Raw genomic sequence first — 17,067 nt, 5'->3', positions numbered from 1 at the left:
GTTGATGGTGTGCGACCCTTCCGCACTTTGCGACTCTTAGTCGGATGCTCCTTCGATTCTGTTATCGGGGCCACGAAGTCGTCCAGAACAACGATCGGACGTTTTCTAAGAGATCTCCGTCGGTTGTCATCCACGTGGCCTGAGGTAGCCTCAGCGATGTCTGAGCATGATCCGTCGAGGCTAAGGTCCCCCACCGACCCACTGCGCCAGTATTTGCTCGTCGACTTTGGCTCTCCTACCTCCCTGACCTTGTCACTCTTATTTGATGGAAGGAGTCTCCCACATCCATCCATGCCGGGAAGGCCTTCCTTTCTTGTATTACTGGTGTTATGAGTATCAGGGGCTTCCAAAGTAGCCCCGTCTCCAGTGCCCGGTGAAATTAGACTCTCGACCTCTCTCCTCTCTCCTTCTGCCTCTCCCAACCCAGGACCTCCCGAGGCGCAGGATGGCCCATCGACGACCGCACTTTTCAGCCGGTCGTCGGAACGCATTTGTTGCCCCTCCCCAGAGTACGAGGGGGCTCTGCCCGCCGGAACGGCGGGGTCGGATTCTCCGGCAGCGGCGCTGCCGGTACCGACCTGGGGTACCACAATATTACAAAGTGCGTGCTCCATAACTATTCCTTTTTTGTAATTAGGGTTGGTCCCTATAAAACCTTAAAAGCTAACTTAATCCTAACACCCGCTAACGACCGAACCACCTGCCGGCCACGCACCGTCTCGGCACGGGCAACCTTACGGTTAGGGTGATTTTTTATAGAGGTTTTCTTCCTCGCGACCGCTGTCTCCCCAACCTCCGACAAGCGACCCCCGATCCTGACCCAAGGAGTTGGGCCAGGCTTGCGGTTTGGGTCCGCCGAGAACAGTACTCAACGGACACCCCCACCCCGGGCAGGACATGAAAATCCGCCCCCCCATGGTTTTTTATAGAGATTTTCCTTCCTCTCTCGTGCAGTGACGCTCGCGCACCACCGCACGGTGTGAAGGGACCTGGTTCTGAGCCTTACGGCTCGGAACAGGAAGGTCCCTTCGGATCTGTCTTAGCTTCGCTCAGCGCTACTAAGCCCCCTCACCACGACAAGGTACAGACCCACGAGGGGGACCAGTTTGCCACCTGATGATAAAAATGGCATGCAGATGGTAACAACTCCACAATGTTTATTTTAAGTAATTGTTAAAAAAATAAATTAATGGTTTAATTTTATATACCTACATTTATCATGTCAGTCATAAAATCATTCTTTATTAATATTGAAATTGCCGAAGGGATTTTATTGTGTGCTTGTCTAAAATATTGACTTGTGACTTCATAATACTTTATTTCTGTACAAAAGAGTGTTTTGATGATTCATAAAGAGCAGCTGAATTAATATTAAAATTATGCATAATTTCACAAATTTTCACTCACACTCACTACCAGAAAATTTAAAGAGTGTTGCTTGGTAATTGCCATTTACTAGCTAGCACTACAACACTAGGTACATTTGAAAATTAAACTTATAATCATAATTTGTATATTTATTATGTATTTCTTCACTACACTTGTTTCAAAATGCACAATATGCATACTTACCTAACATTGACATTTAATTTAGGTATGATTTTCAAAATTATGCCAAATGTGTTAATTTAAAAGCAACACAAGTAGTGCTATTTGTTGTATGTTATAAGCATTTGTGCACAACAGTGCTGTGAAAACAACAGCTGTCTGACCTACATACTTCTGATAAGCTAAGCTTAATTGTAAATTCCTCCAAGCTGCTTATAATATTTGCTTTTGTGGATTTCCCTCAGCTACCTACATATTATGAATTAAATGAATCCATATTACTAATTAATGTTAACCTTCTTGTTAATTATATTTACTTTGCCTTTATATGCAGACATCCTGTAGACTTTTTAGTAATTAATAATAATCGAGATTTTAATGTGTTAATACAGTCAGACACAAAGAATTAATACAAATACATTTTAACCTTGACAAAGCCTTATGAATGACTCTGTTAGTAAATAGTTGAGTATGTTGAGATCATTTTAGTACAAGAATGCACGCTCACTCGCATTCGTCATGGTAAATAAACGCGCGAAATCCTCGATGTGATTGCCTGCTCCACTTTCAACGAAACGTCTTTACGTAATTTGTCAAATCGATTCTAGACGTTGCCTGTGCGTTGCGACAGACGAACCGGCTGGATGAGCACTGTTTTCTTTTCATTAATTTGCTCTCTCTCTAATATTTGCTATTTGGTGCCAACGGGATTTACGATTTACAGTGAATTACTGCGGAAACGTGCCGATATAAACTTGCAATCGGAAGTCACGATGCGAATTTAAAGCCCCGATTGATGCGTGTCTCACTTCCGATCGCAACGGATTATGGGAAACGAATAAAAGAATATTATAAATTGATCATGGTCTGTCATGAATACGTAAGCGCCTCTGTGATTAATGTGCAAGGCTTTCCGTGTGTTAGCGTTATAGTTTGAGGTGCGATCATTGGATAGCGTGACCATGACACGCAAAAACGAATTGCTTTATAAAAAGTGTTACATAAAATACACAATCATGTTATATTAGTAGTAGGTCCAATAGGCGCAAGCGCACATGATTATGGCTTGTTGTCATATGCACCTTTCCCGCCGCATAACGTTCACAATTTTGCTCCCAGGCGTCTTAGTTTGTTACACGAAGCCTACCTTTCTTCAGGAAAGTACATTTCTGGTGTTTCAACTTTCTATGTACTATAATTATCCAAACTTAAACGATGTTTAAAACATAAGCTTATTCTAAGTCAAATGCCTGTTTAAACTTGCAGAGATATTCTAATTTGTTCGCAGTCAGTTTAGCTGTAGCGCACAGAGTGTGAAGTCTTCAAACAACAGTCTGTTTCAACGTCTAGCCGACTTAATATCGTTTGCTTTACATAAGCCTAGCGTACATAAAATGGTCTAGAACCGGATTTGAAAGAGCATCGCCGCGGACGTACGCCCGACCTCGGTTGACTCACGCTGGCGTACTTACCATTTATATTAACCCACTATTTACGAATCAATGTTTTCTTTGTATGATTAGGGTGCCATTCAACTCCACAAACCCTATATCAAATATGCTGTGCTAGAATAGAATATTTGATGAAATCACTCTATTTATTTGAGCCAGTTCGTTTTTTATTATTAGTGTACTAACTCCCTTACTTGGGTATTTATAGAATGCCTTATTATGTTGACATAAAGCGTTATTGGACATACTGCAGTGTTTTTAGGCCGAGAAAAGCCATAAAAGAAAGACATTTGCTTTTAAGGTTGCTTTATGTCATGCAATGTTTTACATTATGTTCCTCGTAAATTAAATCTAAGGCCATGCAGGCATGTGTTCCGCGCGCACAAGGCCACAGAATAATGCATTGTTAAATTATGCTTTACAAAGTATCAGATAAGCAAAAGAATACTTTCGGTGACAATACAAATGATTATGTGGACCTAATCAATGTCTCGCTCGTTACTTTATGCAAACCTAATTAGTCTATAGACCAAACTCATGTATTTTCGTTCAAGTAGTTCAACGTGGCCTAAACAAACGATCTTATCTCTACAAGTATGTATCGCTAATCCAACGTGCGCATAAACATTGATTACAAAATAGGCTGAATACTAAATACTCCATTATTAGTTTTAGGGTTTGCCACCATTAACCTTACATGAAATAATTAAAGGCGATTAGGATTCCAGTCGCCCGGTGTTCCCGTTTCGTACACGATTACATTCACCCACTTCGATTACTTTCAGTTATCTCGCACAATTTGTGACTCCGTGTACTTGATGGATCACGGACCGATCCCAGATAATGAATCCGCGGTTTTCTTTACATTTACTGCGGCTTTTTGTTACGTGTTTTTTTCCATTATCGAGATTGATTAGAATATTTGGTTGAACAAAAAATGTCGTGGCTTTTTGTTCTAAGTTAAAAATATCATGAGTGTACATGTGTGTTGAAGGTATTCGGGTCATTGAGTACCTGTATTAAATTACTTGCCCACGTGAGCTTGCCCTTGCCTATTAGGTTAAAAGTTTGTAGAGCAAAAGTACGGTGTAACGTGTCCTTGTACATGGTTCGACAACCTCTCGTGACAGCGTTCGTTTTTAATAGCTAATGTCACAAACATTAATTTTTGAACAAAAATGTTTGACAGACCTTTATGTTGCTACCTTGCACTTGGATGTCTACGTCAAATTACTATGAGAAACCACACAGTTAACAATAGATGAGCTATTCCAAATAAAAATTGTAGTCCTTACAAACTTCGCAGGGTTTTAGGAAAATGTAAAATAGATGTTAACTTGTTCTCTTTTTTCCAGAACTCGAACTGGGTACACAATGTGTGGTGGAAATGGAGAGTCAGCAGACCATACTGCAGTATCCGCAGTCGGCACACGACAAAGAAAGGTACGGATCAAATATCATTTACGAAAGGCGATTACATCTCGTCTCATTTCCTTATTTAAAGTCTGGAAAATGAGAATTTTCTTTTCAAAAGTTGGGATTCTTTGTGGAAACGACTACACGTTGTGTATATTTTAAAAGGAAAAGTCGCCTTATTATAAAGAAATGTAAAAACTTTTAGGGTAATTGTTATAACCTCTTAATAATTTAAGCTTAATGTATGTCAAAATGATAAAAGACAAAACAAGATAGATTAAGTAGCGGTCCGTCCTTGATCTAGTCTGTTTTTACCGCGGAATCATTAATCAGGTCACACAGCCGATTGGTTCTATGTTAGCCTAGGTGTTATTCACAAATCATTGTTCCAAGTTTCCTATCTGATATTATCTGCTGCTTCGTGTTTAAGACTTTTCCGTACCGACCTCAGCAAGCCATCCTTGCCCTACATACGCGAACACTAGCTGTTCAACGAATAGGAAGATTGAACTAAGGTCGAGTGTGCTCTTCAATCGACTTAACGTATTTCTTTTGTGTATGCCTATCAGATGTTACATCGTAGCTAGATTTTTACAGGAAGTTAACGTTCTACTGTGGTTTATACTTTAGAATGTTTTGTTTAGATTGCAATATTGGTAATAGGTAGATAGTCTACGTAACTTTTCGTAATTCAGATTAGTTGTTGACCAATTTCATATTATTTTTTTCAGTTATTTTGATGTTATCGTAACAGTAAGAAACGTAAATTGCGTTGCCAAATCTGCGGTAACATTAAGCACATACCGACGTTGAATCGAGATGCTCTGATTGGCGCGTTACCGCCGCAGGCTGTTGCGCAAGTGGCGCTTGCGCATAAAAACGAGCAAATGTGAAAATTTACGAAAACACCATTTGTGTTCTTTTCAATGGAACTATTTTTCAACAATCCGCTAGAGCAAAGGATAAAGCATTTTGAGAGTAGGTACGTTATTTTAGGCCAGTAAATGAGAATAAATATTTATGAACGGAAGACACTTCGAAATTATCCTGCCGTTTAAATAAAAGACTATTAGAAACGCTGACAAACGAATGTAAATAAAAAAATAATTTAATTTCCGCGGACGGCTAAGGTCTGGACAGTTTAACAGTGTAATTAATTACGAAAAATGTTTGAGGCTAAAATAAAATTTGAAGTAAACAAAGCGTTTGCGGTTCATGCTTATCGCGGTTTTGTTCCCTCAATGTTAATTACTAGCCTGTCTAGCCTTGAAATTTCGACCCTCTAGCAGTGAATACGAAATAAGTTTTTTACTCTTTTTCAAATTTATTATTTAGTTTTATTGTCTGTGCTTTATTTATACTTAACCCCCACAAAACACATTCGATGTCTATATAAAATGAATAAAACGTATCTCCACAAGAAAGTTTATCTACGAAAACCGATGTGTGCCAAACAGTAACACAAAAGAACTTAACTGCAAATACGTCATTTGGGATTAGTTGTAGTTGCAGCACTATTGATGCTCCAAACTAATCTCAACTTCACGAAACATTATGCAAAAGAAGCAATGTATGGATGTAGACCACGAATTCGTGATTCTGAGATATCGACGTCACTTCTTATCAATGTAGAATGTAATAAGGAAGTATGTTATCGATTGTATTAATAATAAATATCACAATTTTATTTATTTTATCGTATTGACATCTGCTACATAATAATTCTATGTCGTAACATAATTTTCAGAAAACCATTCCAAAGTCCCGATAGCGATCGTTTGATGTAATATTAACCAAAGGAAATTGACCAATCTCATTAAATTATAATTAGTGATGTAAGAATTTGATATCTTTATAAGGCATACTAAATGTGTAATATAGTTCTTATCGGGGCACCTCATATATCCGGAAAGTAAGCGGAAATATACACCTCAAATTGAATTATGAATCATGAATTTTGATTGCTAATGAATGAATTAGACAGTATTTTGTGACTCAACGTGTGATTTTCTATGTCATTGCCCGGTGTATTCTTGGAAAGAACTTAAGTATTTAGTAAATATTTCTCAATAACATACTAGGTACTTAATTTCTCTAGACGTAAAGAATGCTCGTATCGTTGTTATACAAGATCTGATACCGATATAGACGATTACAGAATAAACAATGACGTAAGAAGTACTCTACGCAATGATATAAATAATCTCGCACTGGATTTTCCGTAAAATTCTCAGCGTATACAAATAGATAAGATTTTTAAAAATACGTATAAAATTTTCTTTTAAAACATTTGTTTTACATCCACCCACAGTTACCGCAGCACGTTATTTCAGTTAGTACTGAAAGGTCAGATTTGCATTTCATTAAAGCAAATCGTGGGGCAGGAATCTATTGCGCGGGATAATAAACTATTTTAATAAAACCGAGTATAAATCACGTGCTTTTTTTAGCTTCAAGTAAAAACGCAATAGGGAATTCTAAAGGAATTTGTTTTAACGTGCCAGGTTAAGCGGAATATTGGCAAAAGTTACTGTACTAACAAATGAATCTAACCCATAGTTTTTGCTGCGTGGTTGTGTATGTATATTTTTCTTATTTACTGAACATTTGGTGAAGTTATGTAATGTAATACAGTCAGTCAAAATATCGGATATTGGTCTATTTGATAACCACTCTGGGGACTAAAGAATGTACTTGTAATAAGAACGAAAACAACACGCCACCCACACACGTTCGATTTCTGGTACTCCACTACATCAATATACCGCTCTATAAGTAATATTAAGCCAATGATCGTCACCAAATACCTCTACCGGCCGTTAATATTCATAGCGCTCCATTTTAGAATCCCCTGATATTGACAAGTTCTGAATAAACCTCAAGCTGCAGTGAGAGTTCAGAAACCTTGTATGCATGTGACATGTATCACCTATTTCCCAGCTGTTTCTCGGCCCGTGTAATAGTTAGGCGTTAGTCCGGAAAACTGCCATCCCCTGTGAGTTTCACAACATACTGTGTTCCATTTCAAACTCGTCGCAGCAAACTCTAAGCTAAGATAGTTTTGTGCTGAATTCTTTACAAAACCTTACCACTCTCTCTCTCTTATGTATTTTCCAAGACTATTTTTGGCTACGGCGTTTTCAATTTCGTTCTTTCGCGAGCCCCGTTTTACATGACATTTGAATTTAAATTAAATTGTCTTTTATTTACTTATTGCGTTATCTTATGTGCTAGTTCAATGTATGGTAATTACATTATTATTAAAAAATGTGTAACATAAATACTTTGAATGTACGAGGCATATTTTGATCTACAATTTAATTAGGTAACGGATGGTAATTGGAGTATGTTTAATTTAACATTTTCTCTATCAAATTTCTGACGGAGCGGTATTTAATTAGATGGCTAATTAACCTGTTTAAGTGATCATTAATTATTTTATAAAATATTATCAACATTATTTTGTGTAAAAGAAAATTTGTGCTTATATTTTCAGTGTATATTTTTCATAAGAGCGGTTCAGGTGCCTTTTAAGTTAACTTACTCGGTAGTTTGTTGCAGGTTTTCCACCGTTCCACATAAGAGCCTTAATTGTATCGTCCATGCACTTTATCTACTAAATAAACCATATAATAGGGGCTATAAAACGCCACAGTCCAACAACTCTGCATTATGCAAATTGGTGTTAGCGAGTTTGCGGTAAATTAGCCTCCTTACGTAGGAAGCATTAAAAAGTATAAAAATGTGTCGTACATTTATACTTTTAATAGCTTTTCACCCGTACTTTGTTGGTAAAAGTGTCGTATGTTGGAACGATAAAATAAATGTAGTTAAAAAGCGTCATATGGGTGTTTAAGCAGAGGTTATTTGTTTGAAGGTTAATTGAACTGCATGTTATGTGTATCGTGTTAGTTGATAATGCAGTAGAGGGCGATACTTTGCTAGTTTCGCGGCACTAAAATCTTACAGACCGTCCTCACTTAATTTTATACGCTCATGAAAATTTGTACCGTTAATAACATTCCTAATTGTATTCAGAAACACGATACGCGGGGTGTATGACCTCTGCTGTTATTATTTATTTCATGAGCTGTCTGCATTTATCTCATTCACAGATTGGCTATCTACATGCCTGTATCGCCGTCGTGAAGAATAGGTCGTTGATCTGTTTGTGAAGCTGTACGAACAAATTTTTTATCACCTCTCGCGATTTTGTTGCCGCGTAAAAAAGTTTATGTACTCGCGTCAGTACTTTCCGTTGAATAACAGGGAAGAGTTCTTAAGAATTTAGAGGTTGAATCTTTTTTTTTCTTTATTAATTTTGGGTGGATTCTTTCTTTCGTGTTGGGAAATATGTTTTGACAAAGTTATACGAACAACCCAAATAATAATTTAGAATCTTTGTTGCCCTTTATTCTGGTAGAAACTTTTACAGAAATAAATAATAACTTCGCAATTTCAGTGATTTTAACAGGTATATGAGTGTTAAATGATTGTTGCATTTGCATTGGTAGTAATATGAAAGTGTTGTTCCTTAAAATTGAAATGGTCGTGAGAGCGACGTCCTCTAAACTCAGACTGCAGTTGTTAGGTATTATTAAGTATTTACAAATAAAATAATTATCCTAATCTAGCCTTTAGATAGTAGACGGCCCTGGTGTAAATATGAATAGGATCAAAATATATTTTTGTATTTTTTTTCGGAAGTTAGCTTATTAAGCAAAGAAATTAATATTTTTTTAAAATTCAAGTTCTTCTGTTATGTGGAGTATAGCATCGCTTCAAACTTAATCAAACAATCCTCTAAAATTCTAAATAAACAACAATGCATGCTTGATACTTTAAGCTACCTAGGTACCTTTTTATTCAGATAGTCTTTTATGCTTTCGCAGTGACAATATCAAGCTTACTACTTTTAGGTGAATCTTATCGTATGTATAACTCTAGAGATTGGCTATTTTCACGAAAATGTCCAACATAGAGTCGCGCTAAAGTAATATGATATAATCGCACAACTAGAATACATTAAACAGTTGCGATTCAAGTTTTTTGTTCGCTCGAAGTGTGCCTCAGCCTTGTATTAGTGGCGGTAATCGATTGTATAATGAATAGTTAAAGCGGAGGTGCGTGCCTTGCGATCAGACGCGACTCGTCGTTTGTCGTATTGATTGACCCAAATGTACTTATTGTCGTAACTCGTAAAACGGATACACTGCTGCTGCTGCTATGTCAAAATGTGAAGTCTATGCGATCGTGGTTTCGGTTGCATCATGTTGATCAATAGAAAGGTTAAGTCCTGTGCACATTGTCGTTTTCTCCTTTCTTCCGAATATCTGTTAACGTCTTAAGTTGTTTGATTTTTGTTTCGTGTTCGTTTTCCTTCTGCCTTCAAAATGACAACAAAACGTAAATTTTGACGAATATTTCTAAAATTACCGCAATTCTTTGCGTTCTTGTTTCTGTTAGTCTTTTTTACGTGCTGTTTCTATTATTTTCCAATATAGTTTTAGCTTAAAAGTAACCACCCAATGAGTTCCGTTTTCAAGTTAGCAACATCGCGTAACATTTTGCGGACTCACTCAGTACCTTAGTTAAGTCTTACCTCGCATTCTTACAGGCAGGCTTTAAATACACAAAGCTTCTTTACCGTCGATTTTGCTTGGGTTTAGCACCGCTCGTAAATCAACATGTGCAAGTTGCCGTCATAAAAGCGCTGGCTACTGTGCACCTTGGAATTTTACGTTGCTCCCTTAATATATGGTGCACTAGCTTTTATCCGTGACTCTGTTTGTGTGTACGTTGCTACTAAAGTTGCCGTCAGAATATTTGACTGGTGCCAAATTACATACAAGTCGGTTTAGTTTTTAATTTGGCGGAAACCTATATGAAAGATGAAAGCTACTTTTGCATCAACAATATTTCAGAGCAGCTTTTACTCGTGGTTTGCTCAGAATACTACATTGTCTCTAAGAATAGTAAGAATATATGCTTAAGTAGGTATAGGTTTTTTTTTAAATAATTTGTCACTTTCGTTTTTAAATTTAATTTAATTGTTTATGGACAGCAGTAGTAAATCATGCAATCTCTTATTTTCTTAACTATTGCTATAAACTCACAACACAACAACGTTATTTCCCTTATTCAATCCTGTTGCTATCAATTTAAACAAACAATGATAATGACAGCACTTACTGTTTTAATGTTCGGTGATTCATGTTTCGCGATAATCCGTTTGAATGATTTGTATCAGACTGTTTCACAACTGTCACTTCTATTCATTGTTATAGCAATAATATTATTAATCCATTATTGTCTGTGTTTAACAGTTTAGCTCGTTAATTGGTACGAATTGATAATTATCGGTTATTTTATAAATCTTTCAAGTTTATCTACAGTTCCATTTTATAAAGCAAAGAAAAGCATACACAAATCATATCGGCGATGTCGTCTCAAAAAGGTCACGTTTGTAGTACTCGTAACCGGCGGTACTGTATGACAAGATGTATGATTTTGAATGAGGGAAGGGAAGTTTTTAAGTCTTACCAAGTGATTTTATGTATGTAACTATGTATGTAATTCCTAAAACAATATAAATTAAATAAATTACCAGTTTCCTAATAAATTATAGGAATAATTTTGATCATATTATTGGGTCATCTGCGCGGGAGTCGTTCCACTACACTTCGAAAGCGAACCATTTAAATCATTTCAACCAGGCGCATAAGTAACATAGGAATGAAAGAGAATCTGATTCCATTCCACGTAATTGCATGAATAACAATGAATATTCATCCAGTCAGGGGCTCTGCTAACCCAGCGACGAGTTTAGGTAATGTACTATGCATACAGATTGTTCTCAAATGCATATGTGTATTAAACAGCATTGATGTTAAATGGACGTTAAAATAGCATTTTCCCTTTATTTTATTCCCGCGTTCTATCTGCTAAATTGCGTACCATGCTTTGGATAAATGTTGCCTATTAACGAAAAATGTTTCCTCTTTACCGAAATTCAAATGAAGAATTCTTCATTTGAATTCCGGCAGTATTAAGCTTGTACCAATATAATATTAGTATAATTTACCAATTTTCATATCTAACCGTATATCTGTATTTAACGTGACTTTAAAACACGTGTTACATGATCCCTTACGTTATAAAGAAGGTATTACTTAAGTAGAATTAAAACAAAACCCTTAAATATTACACATTCGAAATCCCTTCCTACTTTTCATGATTTAGAATATTAAAACCACCAGCTGTAATCCTCTTACAAACATTGCGGTTGGATATAAAATGTGTCCTTGCCCACGCTTTTTAATGAATCAAAGAGAAACAATGCTCCTTTATAATAATTCCACTACCGTTCTGAGAATTTAATACCAAAAGAACAAGTTTTTATCTCTTCTGCTACGATTATTTTATAACGAAATATGTTCTTAATTTTGTTTTTGTTCAAGAATCCTCTATCGAATCTTTTTTAATTTGTAAACAATGAATGTTTTACAGTTATTTGATGGCCAGTCTAGATAGCTACGGACGAAGTAATCTTGCCTTGATTTGCCTTTTTGTACACAGTTTTACAATACTTTTATACTTTTGTGCTTGTTACGTCCTCTACAGTACAGATAAACTAACAAAGGATGGGCTTAACGCTCTATATTTTGCACTTCTCTTATCTACGGCCTTTTGCGTAGGCTGCGTTATAAAGGTCGGCCAGTTTTTTTGTTTATTTTTTTATTTCAGCATTACGTAACATAAAATTCCATGAAATTTTGACGTTGTTTTAGAGTCACTATTTTTCTTGAGACACATTTTTGCAGGTATTCCCAAGTTTCGTGCTAGTCGAACCCGTGGCATGTTTTTCAAATGGTTGTTTGTCGTCGCCTCCCACATCGCAATCTCACATTTTTTCCTCTAAGAGCACGGCTTAGACGCCTTGCTGTTCGTGATTTCCCGAGGACCCCTAACAATCTCTTTGTGCACGACCTCATTTTGTGTTGAATGCTCGCTTTTAATAGAGCCACCAAGTCGCTGTCGGATAAACATCTGCACATGTTGCTTAAGAGTTCGCTTTTCAGAATATTTTTAGTGACAATTGTTTTCAATGTTTCCTTTGCTGTTGTATAACAAATAATTAAGTCGTTTATAAAGTTCGAAGCCTAATTAGTAAAAGTAATAAACAATTTTATTTATAACTGCCAAAAGTTCGTAATTGCTATTCGTTTTCTCCATTTAAATAAGGTAATTTCTGATGTTTACGCAAAACTGTGTTTTATTTGCAAAGAGATGAAAATATCTGGAATATTTTTTTGCTAGAAGTTGAATTAATTACCTATTAATTTATCTAATCTGTCTATACGTAACTACCCATGTGCCTATTTTAAAAATCTATTGTTATCTTAAGAGTCACTGTGCACTTAAAATGTTGTTAAAAGAAACAGTACTTTTAATTTAAAGTTCCTCTAAAGAAACGGCTAATTACATTACTTGAAGTAGCAAACTGTAACAATTTACTGTCTTTGCTCCACTAACAAAGTTTGTCTTGACAACGAAAGAGATTAGTATTCCATTTAGGCACAATTTTCTATTTTACTTTGTACTTCTCCTGGGGGTTTAAGTAGCTTGCTTCAATGTCTGTATTCTGTGTACTTTCAAGGAAAATTGTGTGTAGAGAAAATTCACTTTAATTTATGCAGGAAGTTAGAATTTGAAATGTTGGTATGCTTTGGAAAGCAAAAAAAACACTTTGTATTTGAAATTTTAATAATCCCTAAAGAATAATAAATTGTATTCTCACATTTGGCAGTAGCTCAACACTTACTATAACAAGGCTTTATGTCCTCGCGTTAGTTCCTAGTATTTGCGGAACAAGTTCCCCGGAACCCAAATAGTTAAGAAAATAAATTCAGTCCATACCACGGGCGCCTAAAGCATACTTTTGATTGTTGTCTTAGGTGGTGCGCGTAGAATTAATTACTTCCAAGATAGTAAAGACTACGTGATCGCAATTTAGCCGGCGTTTAAACGCTCCTTGTCGCGATAACGCCGAAATTAACGTTTTGATGAACTAATAGATTGCAGAACCCTTTGCGTGTGTAATAAAACTATTACGATGACTCAGGAATTTTTGGTACGTGCCTATATACGTACTCTTGAGATCGCAACTTGTTATACTCTTGTTTAGTTCAGAGCTATTGTAGTTTTTAAGTTACAGTTCTAGGGTGTGTCAGAATGCCCAGTAAAATGTATCATAAAGATTAATGTACTCAACATCAGTCTAAAATCGCATTACCAGTTAATGCACGCAATTTTGCTTTCAGATGCTTAAAAAAAGCAACTATTGATGGATTTTAAATTCACCGACTCCATTAATAAATGCGTAATCAAAATGTGTTTTGGTTATGTGGTCTGACATTAATCCATTATTCATTAAGTAAATTGAAGTTCATGATAAATATAGGCCAACGATAACTAGATTTTGATTTATGATACGCGTGATATTGAGTTATCAAAACCAAACATTCTGCCTTTATTTTCCAACCATATCAAGTATAAATATTATAATACGAACTCGTTATTATATCTCAGTTATAAACCATTGCTTACCCGATTTAATTCGATACCTATTACCGATAAATTCGGCTATTGCTGGAAAACCCATTAAATAGTATACCCATTTCAAACGATTAGGCCTCTGAAATGCTGGCAGCGGTTTCCGTACTTTGGCTGCAAATCTCGATTACAGAACAATAAATCGACATCGTAATCTCATTAATACTAGACCCTTGTTCATTTCCGCGGTAACGCGTTAGATCTTAAAAGATTCGACGGGTGAGAACGAAAATCCTACAGAGTTTACTTTGTACAAATATCACTTGATTTCCTTTGATGTCATTTAAGGTTACAGATTGGACCGTTCACAAACCACCTTTTCGAGTTAATATGCTGGTGATTTTGAATGACTGTCACTTTTTCGAAAAATATTCTTGGAGTAGGGGTGAGATAAGTCTCTTTTATTCTCTTATTCTGAAAAGTTTTCTCTCTGCTTTTGTTGACGTTAAAAAGCATTGCAAGCAGAATTAATCAGTCTATACTCTCGCTTATTGAAGTGTCTAGAAAAACAGTTTGAATAGACATAAATATGTATGTGTAATCTGGTGAATAATGATGAACCACGTGACGTTTGATATAACCGTTTCTTGTGATCAACTTTATTACGCATTTTTTACTAATGTATTCAAACAAAACACGAGATTCTATGAATAATTCCACTAGTTCTCTTCTACTATAATAACAACAGCTATTATGAAGTAAAAATAAAGAAAAAAATTACGTAATATCTCAAGTTGTATAGAGTTTTACCTTACAACAAAAAGTAATACGTATCGTTTTCGCTTAATACGTAGCTCAGCGTATTTTGTAACAAGACTGTTACAGACCATCATTGTTAAAATTGCCGTTAGCTTTGTATTCAGCGTCCTTTTCGAAGGAAAATAGACCTAATTGCATTACTCAGTCGAGGGGTTGAGTGGGTTGTGTACGGGATTTAGGAGACTAGAGTAGCGATGTCGTGAAGGCAGCCTTCGTAAAAGGAAAATAAAATGTATCGGCTGTATTTCTTGATGGATTGGGGAGTGACTTATTGAGGCTTCATGTGTGAGTGACTAGTGATTTTTATGTGAACGACGTGAGTTGTGTAGTAAGAGTAACTGATATTACAGTGGAGGAAAGACGAATTATTTCCAAAACTACCGTAAATTCAGGTTTCAGTGATCCAATTTATTTCCTTTTTGGGACTACTGAAATTGTAATGAGATATCCTCTTATATGTCTTTTTGGTGCTTACTGTAATTTATTATGGTAAGTAGTAAGGATTTATTTGTATATTTATCTTGTGTATTTTCCTGAAGTAGGCAGGCTAAATTGATATTGGTAGGCTCCTCGCTTAGACTATCTTCACTTCTGTGGCCTCGACATATGACACGAAATACATTCTTACATAGTACCTACTACTTCTTACCATAACTATCAGCCTTCTCGTACATCTGCAAACATATGGTCTGACACATTTACTGTTAAACTATTTAATAACCTTTAACTCTAGATTTCTACTTCGTCATTCAGTTCGTCACTTCATTCCGTTTGATATAAAAGCGACATAAAACTTACCTCAGGTGTTTACTATCCCACGTTTGTAGTAACGAGACCGGGTTACTTTGTAAATAAGTGGTACTGGTAGGTCTTCATTATTTATACACTCATGTAAACGAACGACCCAATAAGCTATTGTTTGATTTGAAGTGTATTATCGCATCGATATCGAATTGGAACTTTGAAATGATTACTATAGAAGCATTATAGAGCAATTGAGGTTTTTTATCCGCTGCAAACATTATACATAATTAACTAATAACTTTCGTTTATTCATTTTTGGGTTTGTGGGTCTTAATTACTGGAATATCTCGCAATCTCGTAGATTGCTATCAGAAGTGAGTGTATCTATAATGCCCTTGATTTGTCCGTTGTATAATCCGATGATGCAACCAAACATTAATTCGCAACGTAACCATCACAAAATCAAACCATTATTACGTATTGCCAAACATGCTTAACAATGGACGGTCCAACATTTGTAGGTAAATGTAAGTAATTCAGATAAAGCTGGGCTTAAACTATTCATTAGCTCGTCTCCGGCCCAGGTTCGCGGTCACGGAATTATTTATAAGGAGCTCCGAGGACCCCGGATAGGGTTACCATAATTCTCATCCGCCCACAAAGCTAATTTTATTTTCGTATTATTTTTTTGCTTAAGTGAATTTACAAAGTGCCCTGTAATTTCCCAGCTGTAATCCTGTTTTTAATGAATAGCTGAGCCTACGCTTAAATTATACGCTATAAAAATACATAAATAATTAAACCGGTCCCGTGAGCGGGTACTCGTAATAATTGTAATGAAGCGTCTCTAAATTCTGGTGTCAGATTGGTCTCAGACTAACAATTACTAAATCACGTTTCACATAGATATTAATGCTGACACATGTGAGTTTAAATTTAAGTTTACTATCAGGGCATTGTTAAGATGACATAAGTGACGTTGTGATTCCTGCCGTGCCGTAAAACATACGCGAGCGTAAGTGTTCAGTTTAATAACGAAACGGCATATCAGGTGACGCGGTATTATACCAGCAATAAACATCAAAAGGCGTAAATCCCGTTGAGATCTACAATTCTGGTAACCCTAGTGGCGGACTTTTATTTCTCCTCATCAACTTGAGTGCTTCAGCTTTAGGCTTGGGTTATGTGACGCCTCCATTACTCTTTATGACGATTGTGAAAATTTACAGACCAAGTGAAACATCATACCTTTTATCGGAATCCCGGAGAGTGATTTCGGTTGACAGATTTTGTGTATTTTCCCACATAAAGGCATTATGTGTGGCCATTTTGATTTTCCGGCAGGGGATTCGAATATGATGTGGATGTTTGGACGATTTTGTTGGATTCGTAGGTATACTGTGGTAGGAATTGTGGTGAAAAGCTTGTGGTTCATTTATATTTTCGATATTCGTATTGTCTTTTGTGCAGCAATCGTATCATTGTTACAATTTGAACAGTCATTGATTTGTATCAACAATGGTATTGTTAACCG

General features: G+C 36.2%; 1 protein-coding gene across 13 annotated transcripts in view; it reads left to right on the top strand.

The window, feature by feature from the left end:
• Khc-73 (Kinesin heavy chain 73) overlaps positions 1-17,067 on the top strand; it is a 136,408-nt gene that overhangs the window by 6,507 nt on the left and 112,834 nt on the right. For all 13 annotated transcript variants that reach the window (XM_076120149.1, XM_076120157.1, XM_076120116.1 and 10 more), the window contains exon 2: positions 4,355-4,442. In XM_076120149.1, coding sequence (XP_075976264.1) covers positions 4,355-4,442 — 88 coding nt within the window. The remainder of the gene's footprint in view (positions 1-4,354; positions 4,443-17,067) is intronic.

Source organism: Anticarsia gemmatalis, chromosome 1 (assembly GCF_050436995.1).
Source record: "Anticarsia gemmatalis isolate Benzon Research Colony breed Stoneville strain chromosome 1, ilAntGemm2 primary, whole genome shotgun sequence".
NCBI classification, from domain to species: domain Eukaryota; kingdom Metazoa; phylum Arthropoda; class Insecta; order Lepidoptera; family Erebidae; genus Anticarsia; species Anticarsia gemmatalis.
Note: the sequence above shows the minus strand (reverse complement) of the source record. Positions and strands in the feature narration are given on the sequence as shown.